General features: G+C 38.7%; 2 protein-coding genes across 6 annotated transcripts; both read right to left on the minus strand.

The window, feature by feature from the left end:
* Positions 1–489: 489 nt before the first annotated feature.
* Positions 490–6,554, minus strand: Npc2b (Niemann-Pick type C-2b). Its single transcript, XM_033468475.2, has 3 exons — positions 6,419–6,554; positions 2,743–3,047; positions 490–826 (listed from the first exon to the last, which is right to left on the minus strand). Exons 1-3 carry the CDS (start codon positions 6,495–6,497, stop codon positions 743–745), a joined length of 468 nt encoding a protein of 155 aa, XP_033324366.2. The 5' UTR covers positions 6,498–6,554; the 3' UTR covers positions 490–742.
* Positions 6,415–19,920, minus strand: LOC117219362 (uncharacterized). 5 transcript variants are annotated; one of them, XR_013032656.1, is made up of 4 exons: positions 19,310–19,920; positions 17,877–19,222; positions 12,853–12,970; positions 11,013–12,781 (listed from the first exon to the last, which is right to left on the minus strand). XR_013032656.1 is itself a non-coding variant. In XM_076518581.1 (3 exons), exon 2 carries the CDS (start codon positions 19,212–19,214, stop codon positions 17,883–17,885), a length of 1,332 nt encoding a protein of 443 aa, XP_076374696.1. In that variant the 5' UTR covers positions 19,215–19,222; positions 19,310–19,920; the 3' UTR covers positions 6,415–6,741; positions 17,877–17,882. The 5 variants fall into 5 exon arrangements, 3 of the variants coding, with proteins under 3 accessions (XP_076374696.1, XP_076374694.1, XP_076374695.1); XM_076518581.1 differs by lacking the exons at positions 11,013–12,781; positions 12,853–12,970 and adding an exon at positions 6,415–6,741; XR_013032655.1 differs by lacking the exons at positions 11,013–12,781; positions 12,853–12,970 and adding an exon at positions 13,007–14,045 and having other exon boundaries at positions 14,117–19,222.
* Positions 19,921–20,090: the final 170 nt, after the last annotated feature.

Below are 20,090 nucleotides of genomic sequence, written 5' to 3' on the forward strand. Positions count from 1 at the left end.
GCCGTTTATTTTGAAAGTGGCATAAAAGTGGTGATTTTTTAATGTTTCTACGAAATTATTTATACTGAGAAAAATATCGGTATCCTGAGAGAACAAATACAAGTAAATCTTCTCGAAAGTTAGCATCCATATTTTTAAACGTGTTAAAACGCAAACCCATAAATATATCGACTTAAAAACAAAGTGACTTATGCCACTTTCAAAATAAACGGCTCATATTTCACCTATTCATTTTTGTCATAAACGCATAAGATCCGCAGTATAGTTATTAATCACAAACACGCGTGATTGTCTACTGACCGAATTCATCGTTAAGAGAATTTGGAGTTAAGTTAATTTACTGTAACTTTATCATTTATATCCCTTGTTCTTCTCAACTATGATTCTAAACCACTCGTTTGTCAATCGCTCGATCGAAACGTTAGGAAATCCGTCTGGGCCGAGCGAATTGGGAAGATCGTTGTAGGCGGGAATCTTTCGAAGTATGCGTAGATGATAGAAAAGTTTTATTAACAATTAAGATAACGGGTGACTATGCTACATACTGATTAAGCTCGACGGTAAAGCAGGCTACCGGGAGGCAGCTCTATTCGCGGGAATGTGAGTGTTCGGTCTCGCGAACACGCTCTCCTCCACGGTGACCTGGAAATTTTGTACATGGGGCGAAGAGGCGAAGCTTCGTGGGTTTCCGGGCTCCACGGAGGTGTTAAACCTTCCCAGGACGAGCGGCCAGCCTCCTCTCTCAGTTCGTGATCTTCGCGGGGACCTCGAAGCAGGTGATATGGCGGTCGCCGTCCTTCAGCGCGTAGTGTATCGTCAAGGAGATCTGTGGAAGAAGATCGCACGATGTCACAACGAGTTCGTTGTATCGGTGAATTTTGCTCCGGTGGCTCGGAACGGACGTAGCGACAGAACCGAGCGTGTACACGCGTTGCGAAACCGCCACGACACAGCCAATTTCTGCTGACCCATCAGTTGCGACACTTGCTCTGTCCAGTACTTTCGATAAACTTTCGGTTATCGAGCTGATAAACCGGCGTGCTTCCTTCCGAAAAACGCGTGGACGGACACCAGTGTTCGAGTAACACGTGCACCGATTTTTTTTCCTGACAATGTTGTTGATCCCGCGGTAGGACAGTCTTTCGAAAGCTTTCGGCTCTGTGTACCGAGTTTTGTCACGGTGCGGTAATGTCTCTCTAATTGAAGCTCAGATTGACCACAGAAGTGGACAATTTGGGAAGAGGGGTACGATTATTCGTGCAGTTCGTTTTTATAGTTGTTGGCAATTCGTAACTATAACAAATGAACCGCAAGGATCGAATAATTGTATCTTCTCTACCTAAATTGTCCATTTTTGTAGACAATCTGAGCGTCAATTAGGGAGACATTACTGTATATACAGCGTTTGCTGTTTATACGATGTACAGGGTGCGCCGATATTATGGGAAATTCAGGGAAATGAGAGATTCCGAAGATCATTTGAAGTAACTTTCTCCTTGGCGCAAATGCAATCTGCCGCTTCGTTTGCGAGATATTAACGAAAAAACGGTGGCCAATGAGAGGCGAGATCAGCCGTGCCAATGGGCGGAACTGGGATATTTTTAGCAAGAGTAATCACAACATTTACAAAAAAATCGATCTACACTTGCATCCCAATCTATCCGGAAATCCATCCTACTAGTCTCAGTAACTGGTCCAAAATTTTGCTATGGGCCCAGGTGCACCAGTTACTGAGACTAGTGGAATTGGTTTTCTGGATTTTTCGGATCTGTCCCGAAAATGAATTCCACTAGTCTCAGTAACTGGTCCCCCTATGTCGATAGCAAAATTTTGGACCAGTTACTGAGACTAGTAGGATGGATTTCCTGATAGATTGGGGTGCTAGTGTAGATCGATTTTTTGTAAATGTTATTACATACGCTACAAGATTACTGTGTACAGCATACGCTGTATATACAGTAATGTCTCCCTAATTGACGCTCAGATTGTCCACTAAATTGGATAATTTGGGAAGAGGAGACACGATTATTCGATCCTTGCGGTTCATTTGTTATAGTTACGAATTGTCAACAACTATAACGACGAATTGCAGGGCTCGAATAATCGTATCTCCTCTTCCAAAATTGTCCATTTCTGTTCTTCTGCACGATCTGAGCGTCAATTAGAGAGACATTACTGTACTTGAGAAATAATCACGAACGTCACGGTTCCTTTACACGTTCACTGCCACGCGAGTCACACAAAATGGAACTCCTTATTTGGTAATGCAGTATAAGAGGCGACAACATTTACGGTGCAACTCTGACACCTCGTAGATTCGGCTAAACTTCGGCAAATTTTTGGTAACAATAAATTTGCTTCGAGTGCGATAAAAAGTATTGAGTCAGCCATGTAAGAACGTGGCAGTCGAAGCGTTGACCCGGTTTGGGTGATTGAATCTCCCAACATTGAACTGTATGCTTGAACATATCTTGCGAAACTGTTGAAGAATTTTTAGAATCGTCGTGCGATGAAAGTCTGCGGTTAACACTTCGACTGTCATGTCACTCATACGATAACGACAGAGTTATCGAGGTGATACGACCTAACTTTTCAATTTTAATTCGATTAAATACAATGGTTTCATTTAATGCAACTTTTCGAGATGGTTGGCGTGGCAGTCGAAGTGTCGAAGACATCGGACACGGAGACGTTACGGCAACGAAATAGGGAGAACGCGCGGCTACAGGGGGAAGTTCTCACCGTAGGGTAGACTGGTAGGATGGCGAACTCGCGCTTGTAAATGTACTCGGTGCCCTGCTTGAGCGAGCACGAGGCGGGGGTGCCGTCAGCGTTGAAGATGCTTTCGCACGCGCTGGTTCCGTCGACGCCGACGAACGGCAACGGCACGGAGAGCACCATGGCGAAGACGGAGTTGGTTACGGTGCTGGTGTCGTGGTCGGCCACAAACTTCTGCTCCACCCATGCCCTGGTCCCTCGTTTCAGCTTGCACGGCGGCTTGTCGCAGCCGGATATCTTAACCTGGCTGGAATCCGTGTACGGTGCTCCTGCAAAAACGCCGATCATCATTCGTTTCTTCGAAATGTTATCGTTCGGAGCGAGATAATCCAACACGTTTTCCACGAATTGGTTTGTCTAGTTTACGCGTTGCAGCCTCTATCTTATATACGTCTTTCACAGTTCTTTATACACTTGTGACGAAAATCGATATGTGTCAAACATGCTTTGTTCGGACTTTACAAGAATTTGGAGATATCGTTCCATTGTTTGCAAACTTATCGAAGTTATTAAAGGAAGAAATGAGTCTCTGTCCATCGGCAGACCATTGAATAATAAAAAAAATACGATAAGCAATTTTTATTCAGACAATTGTTGCAATCTCTTTGAACAGTATTATTGCAATTATACTGTATACGTTTGTTTGATTTTCTTCATATTTTGTTTAAATACGATATAAAATATATAAATTAATGAAAAATATCAAAGTATATGTATTATATCATTATATTAATATATTAATATATTATTATATTATTATATTATTATATTATTATATTATTATATTATTATATTATTATATTATTATATTATTATATTATTATATTATTATATTATATACAAAGAAATTCTTAAAATGAAGTGTCCCTTAAATTTGGCCTTATCTGTTTCTAGACATCTATGCCGATTAACCTTTGAAGCCAGTTTTATATATATGTTCAACGAGTACACTCGTCATAACGCAGAATCTTGCCATTCCTTCACGATGAGTATACTCATCGGAAACAGCTAACTGGTTTAGAGGTTAACCGGCATAGGTGTTTGGCAACAGGTAAGACCAAATTTAGGGGACACTTCGCGTTTTAAGCATTTCTTTGAATTCCTCTGGAAAATTGTTCTGTGAATTCCTCCGTAAAATTGAGTATTTGTAAAAAGTATAGTGTGCTGGTTTGTGTATCTAGTCTTCGGCGGCTGAAAGTGACTGTGATCCGTCAATAATTGTCGGGCCATGTTAGGTCAGAAAGAAAGAAAGAGGGGGGAAGGGGGACAACGACCGACTTATTGACGGACTTTCGCTATTAATAACTCTAAAACGAAGTCGAAAGTACAATGTCTTTACACCGGCCTCGCATCTTACATTGTCACGAAGAATCAGCCCTTGACTCTGTTGCCACCTGTTGCAGAACAGCCTGTATACGACACGCGTTCCATAATTGGGCTCGTTTTCAACGTATAGCCACGAGATCGATCCTAATTTATCTTTGATGGATCGCCATTTAACGCATGCACAGGAATTGTCAGTTCGTTTTAAGATCATTCGCTGTTATTTAATATTTGGTGTGCTGTGCGCACTATAACCGGCTTCATTACCGATCAATTCTCATCGAGAATTTCATTACTGTAGAAAACCCTCTGTGCAACAGTTAATTACTCGTAGCGGTCATCGTTAGTTCGTTCGCACGGATTAATTTGTTTCGATGTAACTTTATTGGTTATTTAATAACTAGACTGTGGGTCTCATGCATTTATGGCAAAAATGAGTGAAAATACAAACCGGTGAAGACTTCAAAAGAATTTCAGAGTTATGTTATATCAGTTTTTGTGTGTTCGCGTTGTTAAACGAAGAAATACGTTTTTATTTGACTATTGCTTTTCATTTGCATAAATTGCAAAATTGCACATTTCATTTTGCATAAAGATCCGCGGTCTATTCATAAGATTGAAGATATTAATAGACTGCGGATTTTAATACAAAATAAAAATGGTTTGCATGAATTGCAAGAAAGAGAGATCAAATAGCAAGTTCATTCTTTCTTCAATCATATCAATGGATTAAAAATAATAGGACGACAATTCAAAATTCCTTTAACTTTTATACGATTTTAAATTAGAATTATCCAATTTTGCCATAAATGCATAAAATCCGCAGTCTAGTTATTCGTCGTAATTAAGTCCACTATAATTAACACTAGATGTACGGAACCCGTCAAAATGACGGGTCACTGATCTTTTAATTTACGATTATTCATATCGTGAAAATACATTTATGAGTTATTTATTCAATTTATACGTTACTTACGGAAAACGTTACAATAACACTTGTTAAAAATCAGGATAAATTTCTTATTGCTACTTTTACAAACAAATATAAATCAGCTGTTTTTTGTACTCCGTAGATCTAGTGTTAAAAAGTCCACTCCAGAGCCCCGGCAGCTACCGAAACCGTCGGAGCGACTACAACGAACTCTTTATTTCACGATCATTACCGTCACGAGTACGTTTTTCCGCAAAATCGTCGACTGAATCGGTGCACCCATGTTTACGTAACAAAAAAAGAGAAAAAAAGAAGAGCTGCCAACGTCTCGATATACCCGGCGATTTTCACAAATCGTTTAGAAAAACCCCGGTGTCACGACGGTGCTCGGCAGTTTCAACGGCTAATAACACGTAATTATTGAAACAGACAGATACAATTAAACCGGAGATGCTTCATCCTTGGCTTGCGAACACTTTCGCGGTCCGTTGTCTACCGTTTAATGGAAACCGCGGCAGAGCGCGAGGAAGATTGCAGGCCGAGATAAGTGAAATCGTTTCCTGCGGATCTCGACGCTTGTAGTTTTAGCGAACCTGTACCTACGACTACGATCAGAGAGAACGTTTTTTTTTGTCTTCTCCGACGATGCTGGTGCTCGTCGCGGCGGGTCGAAGGTTGTTCCGCCTCCTCGATTCTACAGGCTCCATTGAACGGCCGTCGAAAGTGAAACAGGCCTCGGTCTACGTTCCGACGAGACTCGCGTGCCATTTTATTAACTCGCAATTAATAAACATTCGCGTAACCACGCCGTGAACGTGTATTCCCGAGGCGGGCATTGCTTCGGCACTACCGTCAACACCGACGCGTTCCAAATTCGTAATTTACGACCGTTGGGACACCAAAGGTGAGAACATTCTTCTTTCCAGCGGACATTGTTTCGGTAGACACAATTTAAAGAGAGAGAGAGCCACATTTGCGAGCAGAAATACTCTCGTTATTTTTGCACATGCAAAATGCAGCAATTTTTCCCTAATTCGCGCTCAGATTACGCACAAAAGTGGACAATCTGGGAAAAGAAGACACGATTATTCGAGCCTTGCGGGCCCGTTACAACTATCAAAACGAAACGTAAGGCTCGAATGATCGTACCTCCTCTTCCCAAATCGTCCATTTTTGTGCGCAATCAAGAGTGAACGATAAAATTAGGGAGAAATTACTGTAGTCACTTACAGCGCTTTGTAATCGACGTCTTAACTTTTGCAACCGAGTCGGACGGATTTTCCAGGAAGGAGAACAACGTAGACAATTGTTGCGTTTTCAATGAATCCGACTGATAGTTTCGTGGGTCCGCACGATAAAGTGAGAAAGTTTTATTGTTCTACGCACCACTTCCGCACTCGAAGACTTGCGTGGCGCTGGCCACCGCGACCAGAACCGCGAAAACGAGAATCGTTTCCCTCAGCATGGCGATATCGGTGAAAGTGCGACTGCGGTGTGTCCTCGGAGATGATTTTGTGCGCGATGAGCTCCCGGCTGTCCTCGCACGCTCCAATCAGCTCCAAACCGGACTCTCGACTGCGAGCCGCCGCGGGATGCAACGTTATGGCTGGCCATTCGTCAAAGTTCGCTTTAAATGGAGCCCCTGCCAAGGCGAGAGGGGCTCGCGGGTGGGGATGAGGGGCAAACGTCGTACCACGGTGGAAGGGATTCTGTAAATTCATAAAACATACACGCTACACGTGCCCAACCATTTTTCTATACGCTATTAATTTACCGATTTCTGCGAATGAACGCTTGCAACGGCTGCAACACTTCAGGAAGGAAGTGTGTATGTTGCACCAAAGTCGAGCATCATTCGAATTCGAATGAACACTTTCTAGTCGAATATTTTGTGTTCGAGTAACAATTATTCATTAACACAAGAACTACCAAACCAGTCGAAATGACTGGTCTCTGATTTTTTTCTTTTACAGTTCCTGATATTGGAAAAGCATTTTTGGGAGAAGTTTTTAGGTACGCTTCTTTATTGAAATATAATATATTTCATAATTTTATAATATGTTATATTATAATATAAATCAGGCACGGGCGGGTCATTTCGACCGCGGGATACAAGCTCCACTACTACTACTACTTCACGCACATTGATACACATACACGAAAAAACGATGTCATATTGTTTCTCGTGTCGCGTGATTGTGTAAGGGACGAGTCACGGAGTTTTGGCATTGTTATAAAACAATGTACATTACTCGCGTTTAGGTCTCAATAATTATCATGTTATTGGAAAGAAAACTACGAACGTGTCGATAATGTTAAGTCATAAAGTGTCATTCGTGTTGTCGGATTCCAACAATTTTCATCAAGAGATACGTTTTATAATGATCGACGTGATAATGGAAATTTACAGGAAGATCCGCAGCTAGTCACATAAGCTGGATATATAATTTAATGTATCATAATACATTGTGTAATACATAATTTAATGCGGACAAAATGAAGGATAACGAGTCAAATTTTATTCGACACTATCGAATAAATATCCGATCGAATGAAAATGTATCTAGATAAAAATGTATCCGAATAAGAATTTATTTATACAGGAATTCATACGGAAAGTAATCGATTTGAATAAAAATGTTTGTTTGCTGGCATAAAAGTTTCATTTCATTTGAAAGATTTTTGTTCATAGTTTATCGATTCACTTATTCCATATTATTTTCAACAGTTAACGTTTCTTCAAACGTTGCCTCGGGTGGTTTGTTATTTCTGGGTAGATTGATCATTGATGCATAACTAAATTATCTTTCTACGTGCAGACGAAGGCATCGGCGTGTTATATCGAACAAGATACGTGTGCAATCAGTGCATACTCATTTAAAATATACAGACCGCGGCGTTTATCTGAAACACGCATTTTGTTACTTTCAATTCTGCATTATCAGAAACACGATTACAGCTTTCAGATATTGACGGTTCAAATACGAGGAGATTATCGTCCGTGCTTTCAATATCCTTCGAAATTGGGGCTGTATAAAAAGAGGCTAGATAAATTGAATAAAAAATATTATCCTAAGATAATATATAAATAGCATATATATATAATTATACTAATAATAATACATTTCACGTATACCTGCTCCTTTGCAACAACCGTTTCAATCGTTGCATACAATCGTGCATGGTATTTTACTTCGATCCTATGTAGTCATTCTGATTTGAATTTTGGCTGTGGAAATGCTTGTTTTGCCACGATCGCATCGAAATGAAAAAGTAATGCAATTGTATTATAATTAATTAATATAATGCATCTTGTATTGAAATTTCTCAATAATTCTTACACTAACATTTTGCAGTACTTATGGTTGAAGTTGAACTGATCCTGATTGTATTCGTATAAATATATTGTTATAAAATTACATAAAAAACAATCAGAAATCTCTATTCGAATAATTTATTCGAATAATTTTACAATCTCTACTCGAACAATTTATTCGAATAAATAGATAGAATAATTTATCCGAATAAATAAACAGAATAATTTATCCGAATAATGAATAATTCGAATAAAATATTGGACGGAAAAGAACCCGCTCGGACAGTGATCTTAGATAAACATTTCTTCGAAACAATTCGAGAATAATGCCCGCCCCTGCTGCATACAAAGATCGGATCGCGGCAAGTTCGGCACTGTGGATTTGCGCGAACTTATTAGGCGAGAATCGAATCCAATACCGTAATGGAAATAGAACATTCGCGTCGGAAAGAAAAGCACAGGTGTAATTCTGTCGTGTTGCGCCGCTGTACGGACGCTTAATGGTATCGAAAACCTGTTGTCGGGTCGAGCGGAAAGTTCGTTCGAATTCCATTGATCTAATCTCGAGACACCCCCTCGAACCAGACACAATGTTCCACCGTTGTTCGTCTGTTTGACACACATCGATCGTCGGCGGTGCAACTGTACCCGTATTTTTTATAAAGTTGTGACGACGAGTGCGAGCGCACCGACCGCGGAATCGCGTGCAAAAGATAAGTTCTATCGGTCGTTGTTAATTGATCGCACGCACCAGGAAGAGCGACGAGTAATCTCCCCGATTCGGTGCTCCGAGGTCGTTCGTGGCTAGGGACAGGCGTCTCTCGATTCCAATTGCGATTGTTTTAATTTCGATGTTCGCCTTCTCGTCGAGCGACGGCCGCGGATGAGGTGGCTCGTATGTCCGAACGGAAATGAAACGGACCGCGCCGCGTTGGCCGCGAGAAACAAAGGCCAGGAAATTAACAACGCTATCATCTCGCGTCTCCAGCCATCCCGCAAACGAACTTTCTCTTTTTTTTATCTCGCGGCCGTGTCCCATGGCTACATTGTTGAACACCTATTCCGCGTTTCGATAACCAGCGGTTGATTGAAACCGTTTTTCGCCGTCACCTTTGCCCCGGTTCCGAGAGAAAGTCCAGTTTTTAGACTCGCAAACGCTCTGCCCGAGAACGATGAGAACCGCGCGAATTTGTCTCACATGGAAAGATAACGTAGAATCCTCCTGAATACCGTGCCGGGGAACAATGTTCGACGGACGCAGGGCTACGGAAACGCGACAAGATTCTTTTGGCACTTTTCAATTAATGGTTTTTCGTGCCGAAGTCGCGAAAGAACTGAAGCAACGAATCGCTCGAGAAAGAAAACGGCAATTGGCTCCCAACACCGACTGTCGCGTTTTATCTTCTCTGGCTCGCATTGAACATTAGTCGGAATTTTTATAATTCTACTTTATTTCTTATCTACCACACATTGATAGTTAAATATATTTGAAAGCTATTTCTGTGTGTAATTATTATTCTAAGAAAAATGTTTGTTTGTCAAATTCTGTATTACACGAGACGATAAAAATATTTCTAGTCTATATACTATATCAAAAATCGATTATTCCCCAGCCCTGGTACCTGCAACGAGCGGCGAAAATAGTTGAAACAATTAATGTCTTTTCTGCACACGATTAGCAACAAGACGAGTGAAGTACAGCACAAGCGGAATATTAGATCCTAAAAGCTAGGCAAAGTATGATTTTTCAAATCTTGAGTGAGATGAAAAATTTTGGTTGCATGAGCTATTGGAATATATGAACAATGGTGTATCCGTATTATTTTGTTTATTTATATACTCGTGTAGTGTTGTTCTACGTTGTAATTAAAGTCTTGTATAGTATTCATTTTTTTCATCGCACGTCTCTGAAGCATCGCTCGGTTGTTAAGATCGTTCATAAACGATGAAGTTGTGGAATTCCTATTTTTATTTGCAGACAGTGTTTAGGCAGGTATACGTTATAGGTTTCAGCAATTTTCAATTTTTTATTGTTTGTATTATTACAATTAATCAAGTTTGAAGATTGCCTGTTATATCCGTCTCATGAGAGAGTAATGTTCTTTCTTGCGTCATTGGAAATCGTAAAGAATTCTATTAACAATGCAAAAAGAATTGGCTAACAAGACGTGCCAACACGGCTTTTACATTATTTTCTGTACTGCGATGTATGGAGCTGATGATGTGTTATACTATTATATAAGACTGTAACTTATTAAACGAGACAAGAGAGAAATATGAAGTTATTATTATATATATAATATATATATATATATATATATATATATATATATTAATATTATATAAATAATATTATATATATATTATTATAATATAATTATTATATTATTATATAAATTATTTTGAATAATTTTTACTTGTTCCCTGTTTCCTTTACCATTGTTAATCATTTCTAATACTTTGCAATAGTTTCTTATACTTTTCAACAATTTCACACATAGTTCTTTCATAATCTTTAAGTTGTTTTTGATTGTATCTATATTCTTTTATGTTTTTCGAATAATTATATAACCTTCGCACAATGCAAATAATAATAATAATAATATTGGTTTTTAATAAATATACGGACAACAATTCGAATACGTTAAAATAATAAATAAATAATAATTATAATTACTATTTTATTTGCTTATAGCTATCCGTTCGAAGTTAAAATATTGTAAATAATCGAGTGGATATGTACATCTTAGACACGTTAAGTGAGACGAACTATTTCGTCCAGCGAAATCGGACAAATACTCCACTGAGCAGAGGTGTCTGAGTTTACTTTCTGTCCAGTTCCTTGAATGGCTGTCCGTGAATAATAGTTGCAAATGATAGCTGTACGCAGCAAATGAAAGACAACAGGACATCGGTACGATTATTTGTGAAATGAATCACGTTCGGCGCGCGAGTAAACCAAACTCGTCATCCCAAAAGTAATTATGCCCGCGCTATCGTTTCCCGGGGAACGGTAAATACATGCACGACCTTCGTTCCGCTAGAGCCACGCTAACAGAGTTACGAAATTTCACTGAAATCACATAACCGTGACTACGGATATAAACAGAGAGTAAAGGTACGAGCGAGATTCGACGCGTTCCAACGACATTCTAACTTGTGCCAACGTTATTGTTTAGGCTACCGGATCGTTCCAAAGGTGGTGTTCTTATCTATCAAATCACACATATTAGGTTGTTAATTGTCCCGACCGTTCGTTTCGCTTCTAACCCATTGTTTGCTGCCAATTCTAGCAAACATGATACGAAGATTACCAATTCTTGGATATTTTTGACTAGATCGCGGATTTTTATGCAAAATAAAAATTGTCTGCAACAATTGCAAAGACTATAATGCAAGTAACGAGATCATTGCTCCTTTAATCATCCTAACACTTTGACGGCCGCGCCAAAAACCACAAATATTTCGTAAAAAATTAAAGTATTTCATCCAATTTAATTAAAATTGCAAAGCAAAATTTTATGTAACATAATTACTTCTTCAATATTCTTATCATTTGCGAATCTGAATAAAATTATGAAGTTGTAGTAGATCAGCATATATAAAGGAATGATTAAAAAGTAAATTTGAAATAATTCTGTTACCAACATATGGATGACGCGGCAGCCAAAGTGTTAATGGCGTAGTTATGATATACTTTGTTAATAGCGTAATTATGATATATTTTGTTAATAATACAAATAGGTTATATTTTGTGAATAATATAATTATGACACATTTTTTAGAAAGCTGCGCTGAATCGATTTTCATCATTGAAATTTTCGCGAAATCACGTGTACGTGACAACGGCCGTCAAAGTGTTAATAGATTAAAAGTAACATGACAACGTTTTAAATTGCTCTTAATATTTGCGCTATTTTCAATCGCAACTAGCCAATGTTGTCATAAATGCATACAATCCGCGGTCTATTCGTGAGTGTTCAGAAAATGACGGAGCAGCAGATTCGGGGAAAGTCGATACGGTGTCGTTTGCTTTGCAGTTGAAAGCATCGGTGAACGGTAGAAAGTTTTTCCTCGATGAGAACGCGAATTCGCATAAACATTCGCAGCCAGCTGATACAATTTCATAGAACGCGGAACGTGATCGACGATGAACGACCCGCGACGCGAATCTCGTCGCGTCGCGTTTCGCGCTTGATAACGGCAAACACACGTGGTCGAGGAACTCGAAACGCGACGCATGAAATAAGAAGTCGGCTAGAATACAAACGAGGGATTGTCAGTGACAGTAACCTTGGATCGGAGAGGAGGAATTCCTTGCTAGTCAATGACGATGCTCGGCATCTTTCTCGCTCCTGTTTTTGTATCATCATCGAACAGAGTGTTCGAGGCTCGAGATCAAAGAGAATCGGAGAAAATTATATCAATTCGATCTGAAAGAAACATTCTATCAATGTCGCCCGCATCGTCTGCGAAGGATGCATTCTTTAGAAATTATACTCACACTTATACATACGTTCGTAGTCAGTAGAAAAAAAGTCTGCCTGTTAAAAGCGAATAACTTCCTTCAAATTTGATTAACTGATTTCAATTTTTTTTGAGATGTCAGGAGAGCCGGTTTACTGGACAATGAACAAAGAACTTTTTTAACATTCATATACATATATGAGTTATTTATTCAATAAATTCGTTACTTCGAACAAATATTACAATAAAACTCGCTAAAAATTCGAATGGAGCGATTATAATTAGTTTTACGAAATTATATAAAACAGTTGCTTTCAATACTCTGTGCACTCAGCGTTAATGATCAGAAGACTCTTGCGTAGAAAACCGGAATGTACAAATAAGTTTGCTGCTTCTGTAATTGAACTATTTTACGTAAACAGATTTGAATCGACGCAGTAGAGTTCGAAGAATACGCAACTTGCGAAAGCGGAAATGGTGTACGTCAATAAAGCTAATTTAATAATAATAAGATGCAATAAGATATGAAATTGTTGCATCTGTTTGATGTAAGTTACTTTCGAGTTTTAACTTAAAATCAAATAAAATCAAAATCGAACAAGATATTAAACCAAATATGACTTAATAACGTGAGATGAGCCTAGCAAAAAATTGACTTCCACCACTGCTGCTTTAAACAACTTGCGTTTTAAACACTCGCGAAATTGCATTTTTGTGCCAGCAGGCTGATCAATGTTTCGTCGTCAATTTGCAATCGAACGAACAGGGGAGACAATTCGACAAATCGGCCGAAGAATGTGCGTCCCCGCGGATTCGCGGTCGTCGATAATTCGCTTTCGCAGCTTGTTCAAGTTGTTTCGTGATCCGGCACTGCGTATCGCCGCGGTTTTTCATCGTTGGAGAAATAAATGACCGACGATGATCTGCCGGACAGAAATTTAATTGCAGGCCGCCGTTTATTCGGCTGAAGAATCAACAAGTTAATCGAATGATTGCGGACCGATCCAGAGCCGAATTAAAAATGCGTCGGAGTTCGCGAGCTCTCGGACGGAGCCAATTTAAACGCAGCGCCAGGAGAGTTGCACGACGAAATTCAGACGACGACGGATGCTGCGACTGCGATTGCGACTGCGACTGCGACTGCGATCTCCGAGTTCAGTTGGTGTACATAGGAATCAGGGTCTGACGAACCGTTCTTGGAAACGCGCCGGCAGAAAAAAAGAAGCGGACCTGATCATGAATATAATTATTCATCCAGCTCACGAAACGAGACTCCGGCGTTGTCTATTCGCCGCGCGTACCATATCTCTCGGCGAGAAGTAATTCCGCAGTCGATTTCCTTGACGGTACGCTTCCGTACGCGACCTCTTCTTCTTCGTTCAACGTAATTACATCGTGTCCCGGTACATCGAACGCGACGAACAAGTGTAAAAAAAAAACAGATCGGACACTCCTTTCGAGCACGAGACTGCCTCACGGCTATTATTTGCTCGTTGTAATTTATCGAGAGTACATACATAATCATTCGGATCGCGATTCTGCGCCGTCGATACCGTCGTGTGACTCATATGATCGAAAGTCGGCTGTTTTTTACTCAAACAGTACCGAACGCTTCGAAGTTTGTGCTGCACTCGAATGAAGCGAATATGAATTCCAAACGAAAAGACAGAAATAGTGTGTACAAATAAAGATTCACGTAATGAATCATAGTAATTGGAAGATAAAGGTAATGTCCGTCGAGCATACTTTTCGAGACCGAACAGAACCTTAGAAATAGATGATATACATGAACGAAAAGAAGAAACAGAAACGAGCAAATTATGCATTGGAGGAGTCGTTAATTTGAAACTATTGCGTGACGCGAGTTTTTTTACACGCATAAATTCGACTCGTAACGCCGTAGCAGTGGGAGAACACGTCGTCGAAGAATGTAACGGCTGCGACGAAAGAACTGGATTCCCGCGATGATCCAGCAGCTTTCATTTTCGAATGAAGAAAATCGAACGACGAAGCGATCGCGCGAAGAATGCACAACCGGATCCTGCAAGGTCTCTCTTTCTCCGTGCAGCATCGCTGAAGGCAATTATCTCATCCCGGCTAATTAGAACACTGTCTACGAGTATAACTCGATTTCAACAGCGAGGTAACTGCGCCTTAATTTTCGGTGAAACTTCGATCTTTCCGATGCATATTCGGCAGGGGAGGGTGGAGGGCGAAGACAGTGAAAAACGCCTCCGGTGGAAAACGAGTTTCGCGGGGAAACTCGATTAACCGACGCAGTTTTCGCGGACTCATCGGGCCAGTCGCGATCGAATTATCAAACAAACGGGAGGCGTGTTTAAACGCAGCAACGTGTTATTTTCTCGTTCTGCTCGCAGATAGGATATCGGTTTCATTACAGTTCAATGGGCTGGCCGGTTAATTGTGCCAGTCGTTCCGCGAGCAGACCACCCACAAACAACGGAAAAATCGGTTTAGGTGAAATAGATAACTGCGACGAGACGACGAGCCAACACTCGATGTGCCGCGGTGGTTACGGTGCGACGGTAATCGTTTATTGATTTTCAACTAGGGGACAAGGATACGGATCGTCGAAAGCGCTTTCGTCGACATTGCGTTAAAATTCGCGGTGCCCGGTGCGGACGTTTAACGATCGATTTCCGACTGCCTATGATCCGTGGATCGATCAGTTTTATCTACAGCCGATAACAAACGTTTGATCTAGCATTTTAACCATCGTCGTCTTCGCATCTCAGTGTACGGTGTGTAATGTTCACGTTGAACAATGAGATAATGGTCCTTTTCATCAGTGATGCATAGACTGATCTATTTTAACTACAACCAGTACCGAAAACTCGGAGTAGTTTAATTGTAAACGAGGTATGGAAGTAGACTTGTCCGCCAATGTATTATCATAGACGAGCTACCCAACGTCTTTATACATTTGACACCCAATGTATCATTGTGTCACCCAAAAATTGGTGTGATCACCGTTACCAATATTTCAGAAACTTAAGCTTCTCAGCGAGAATCGAGTATTCTGTACACCTCGTTCGTATTACGGCATGTTTTATGATCTGAAAGCCACAAATTCATACGCCGTGTATATTCAAACGATTCTTTTCAATCTGGAGCTAGAGAGAATCTTTACGAACTTCGAAATGTGTGCGCAACAAAGGAGATTTAAGGAACTAGACACCCTACCAAGAAGATAAAGATAGAGGCCACGGTTACCGACAAAATGAGACGAAAACATGGGTTTACGGAGTGACACCTAATTACCTTAAATCAGCATCTCTTTTTCGTTGTTTAATATATATTATTATATTACTCGAAAGAGAAAGGTTCAATGCAGTGCGCCAATCTCAGACTTTATGAGAATTATGCAAATATTTGGTCATATATTTTATATATAATATATAATAATATTCTACATATAATATATAATATATTAATATATTAATATATTCTTAGAAAGTAAGGTGAAAGTTGATGGTGTCGAAGCGATGGAATCCAAGCAATTTCATGTCATTGAATGATTTTTATTTTATGAAAGTCTGACATTCGCGCACTGCGTTGAACCTACCTCTTTCGAATGATAGCAATAAACATCGAAAAAGATGCTAATTTAAGGTAGTTAAGTATCATCCCTGTGTGGAAAAGCATATTGTTTTGGCATCAGAATTCATGATATCGATAATATAGAGCAAAAGATTTGACAAGATTAATTACACTGGTGCTAATAAGCTGGCGCCTAAATAAAAGGACTATAATCGGAGGTAGATGCAAGCTTGCGTTATAACACAGATTACCAATAGATTATGAACACCAAAAATTAAATTATACCAGCTTATGTTTTGTTACTATGTTGTACAAAAAAGTTTATAAGAGCGTCTAGTCATAAGTACATTAAAGTACATTAAGTAATAATGTAAAGGGAAAAATTATTTCCCTCTCACTTTAATAAACCTAACTTAAACCTTAACGAAATCACTTTTCGAAATATTTGTGCTCGAAAAGTTCTTCTTCTATATCTTCTAATATCGTAGTATCGAATATAGTAGATAATTTTGCTTTTCGAAAATTCATATTCGTATTCGTGATTAGCGATAATGTAAGCAGGAGAATCATAATCGCTTGGGTTCCTTTCGATCTTCATTTTCGGGATATTATCGTACAAAGACGTCTCATTCGCCGATGGATGCGTAATTTTAATACTTAAGACGTTAAGACGCGTAATTAAATGTGTAAGAGTAATGTAATGTAAGATAATAATGTAAGAATATAATAATGTAATAATGTGTAAGAGTAATGCAAGATAATTCTAAATAATTTATGTTGAAAATTGTTACGCATGTCTCGAATTATTAACTTTTGATTCACTTTTGGCCCGCAATAATTCGTTGACATGTGTTTAGTTATTAATCCTTTGCACTCGAGTAGCGATTCCGAGGCGCTATTAAAAATTGTTTATATTTAAATAACTGTTAAAAGCGTAATTATTGCATGAGTCACAAAATTAAATTTCATGTGTATAAAACACATTAGGTCGTATAAAATGGAAAAACCGTGCGTCGGAAGAACTATTTCAAATTTTGAATTAATTTGGCTTCGAGCGCAAAGGATTAAGGCGTTAGTTATTAAGTAAAATTTGTTGTAAGAAAAGGAGCCACAACGAATTCTAGCTTCGTTCTGACTCCCATTCGGTAACCTCCTCATAGTGAGACCCGGGCAATCGATGTAATTTTCAATTTCCAATCGGTTATAAATCGAAAGAAACTTCGATGATTCTATAACAAATTCGAAATTGATTATTACATCGAGCTAATGGCTGTGAAATATATTTTTAGTGTATTAAATGAAAGAGACTTTTCCATTTTATCGACAGTGAGGAAGCTGCGTGTATCAGGGGTGGAATAGGGGTGGGAGTCTCGAGCTCAAACGGCCCCAAGCATTTATTAGTGAAATATCGGTGTGAATCGCGAAAAATCCCGTTTCCTCTCTGCGAGTTAATGACAGTTTCAGCAAAGCAAAAATTGGTTTAAATATATGGAAATCTACCTTATATTATAGTCCTATTATACATTCATCTTGATCTGATTGACTATTAGACACATCAGGTATCAGAACTGATTCCACATGAGTGTTATCACTGTCCGTAGACATCGTAATGTTTCTGCTTCGTCTGCAATCATTGCAAATCCTTCTCCATAGATAAAACAAGCTTGTATCTTCTTTTCGTCCTGTCCACTTTTCACTTTTTTCACACTTAAATGTTCGTAAAGTGGCTTCACCAATATACTTCTCAATTGTTTCTAGAAGCCAGGACTGGCTGCAGATTCTTATTACAGGTTGACAGTTGCTCGTGTTTTTTCGATTAAAAACTTTTGTAAAATTGATTGGATACACTGAAAATGGATCTAAGCCACATGTTCTGAAACCATGAGACAATATTCCTTTCAGATTCAGTTCTCTGAAAACTGTTCCCAAAATAGGAGCAAAATCTTCTTTACTAATACTTAAATTTTCTCTTTCAATACGATAATGATTTACTTTTTTCTTCCAATGGGATTTCAGTGTTGAAAACATACTGACATCCATTGGTCGAAGGAAATGCGTTGTGTCTGGAGGCAACGGTATTAGCACTATTTGATGTACACGGCAAAATTCACTCAAGGGTTGCGTAAAGTGCATAAAATTACCATCTAAGAATAATATGACTGGCATTTGAATTTTATTTTCAATTAGCCATGGCCAAAATTTATTGACAATATAATCATAAAAAAGAAATGTTGTCATATAGCCCTCTTCAGATGTGCCGACACAAAATCCTTCAGGGAGTTTCTCATAAATAGAATTGGGCACTTCCTTATAATCAAATACAACCAGTGTTGGAGCCAACTGGCCTCCAGCATTGCCGGTAACTAAAACAGTGATATTCTGTTTTTCATTATTACTAACAATGTTATCAACGTTTTTGAATCCCCTCCTTGCTAACACTTGACCTCCATTTGGATTTAATGTTAAAGATGTATCATCTGTATTATAAATTCTGGTACTGTCGATATTTAAAAGGTTTGCTTTTTTTAAATAATTTTCAATATCCTGAAACCATTTTCGAACAAAATGTTCTGAAACTAATGTTTTAGACAGTGTTAGTATTGGGTGTTTTTTAAGGAATCCCTCAAACCATTGATGATTCGGTTGTCCATCAATAAATTTATTGGGTATGTTTGAATTTTTAATTTGTAATGCCAAGCTATTTATCAGATGTTCTTTGGTAATTGGGAATCCAAAATATGACATGTCTATTATCCACTGAAAAATTCTATTTTCTACATCCTCCAAGGTTTTGCATATATCCTTCTCGTCATAATTTCTTTTCAAAGATTCGCTCATTTCTTTTACTACAAAGAAAAATTCAATGCGATTATAGTAATAAATCGATCATTACTATATAGAATAATTTTTTTCAATATTGAATGTGTACTTACAATTTTATCTCTTTATACAGAAAGGTTCATAACAACTCATAAAGACTCGGATACACTCATGCACACTTTTTGAATTGTTTTGAATGGAATGAGGTTAGTTTCGATTACGCGGTCTAATACAAGAGGACACTGAAATACGGACATATTCTAAAATCTGATCCTATTTCAGGATTTATATTAAAAATATAAAAATATGCATGATCAGTGTTTTTTTTATTGTTGTCTAAATGAAACCCTCTTACGACATAATATGCGTTTTGTACGATTACATTACATTAATAATTAATTTATACGAAAATTTTCAACAAACGTTTCTTACGATTGTTGACAAGACATTGCTAGATTGCGGATTTTATGCAGTTAAGGCAAAATTGTGTTGTTATTTATGTGTTGTGTTCGTCGAATCATCGAGGCGAAGTTTGTAGCTGAAAATTCAGAAATAAATTTTTCCGATCAGGCAAAATATCTCTCTCTCTCTCTCTCTCTTTCGAATAGACTACCCATTATTTACTGTGACACCTCGTTTGTGTGAACATGCTTATATTATATGTATACTGTGTTGTGGCTCCAAACTAACATAGTGCGTTATCTAGTCCAGAAAGCCAGTACTAAATGACTAATAGCTTTGGCATATCACCACAGATGGCGAAGAAATTCCTTTTCTGTATTATCTGTCCGCATGCATCAAGTAATCGAATATCATGCATGTAATATTGCCTGAAACGAATTGTTAGTACTCAAAATCTTGTCAGAAGAATTCGGTACACACTCTAGCATAGTT

This window comes from Megalopta genalis, chromosome 2, assembly GCF_051020955.1.
Source record: "Megalopta genalis isolate 19385.01 chromosome 2, iyMegGena1_principal, whole genome shotgun sequence".
Classification (NCBI taxonomy): domain Eukaryota; kingdom Metazoa; phylum Arthropoda; class Insecta; order Hymenoptera; family Halictidae; genus Megalopta; species Megalopta genalis.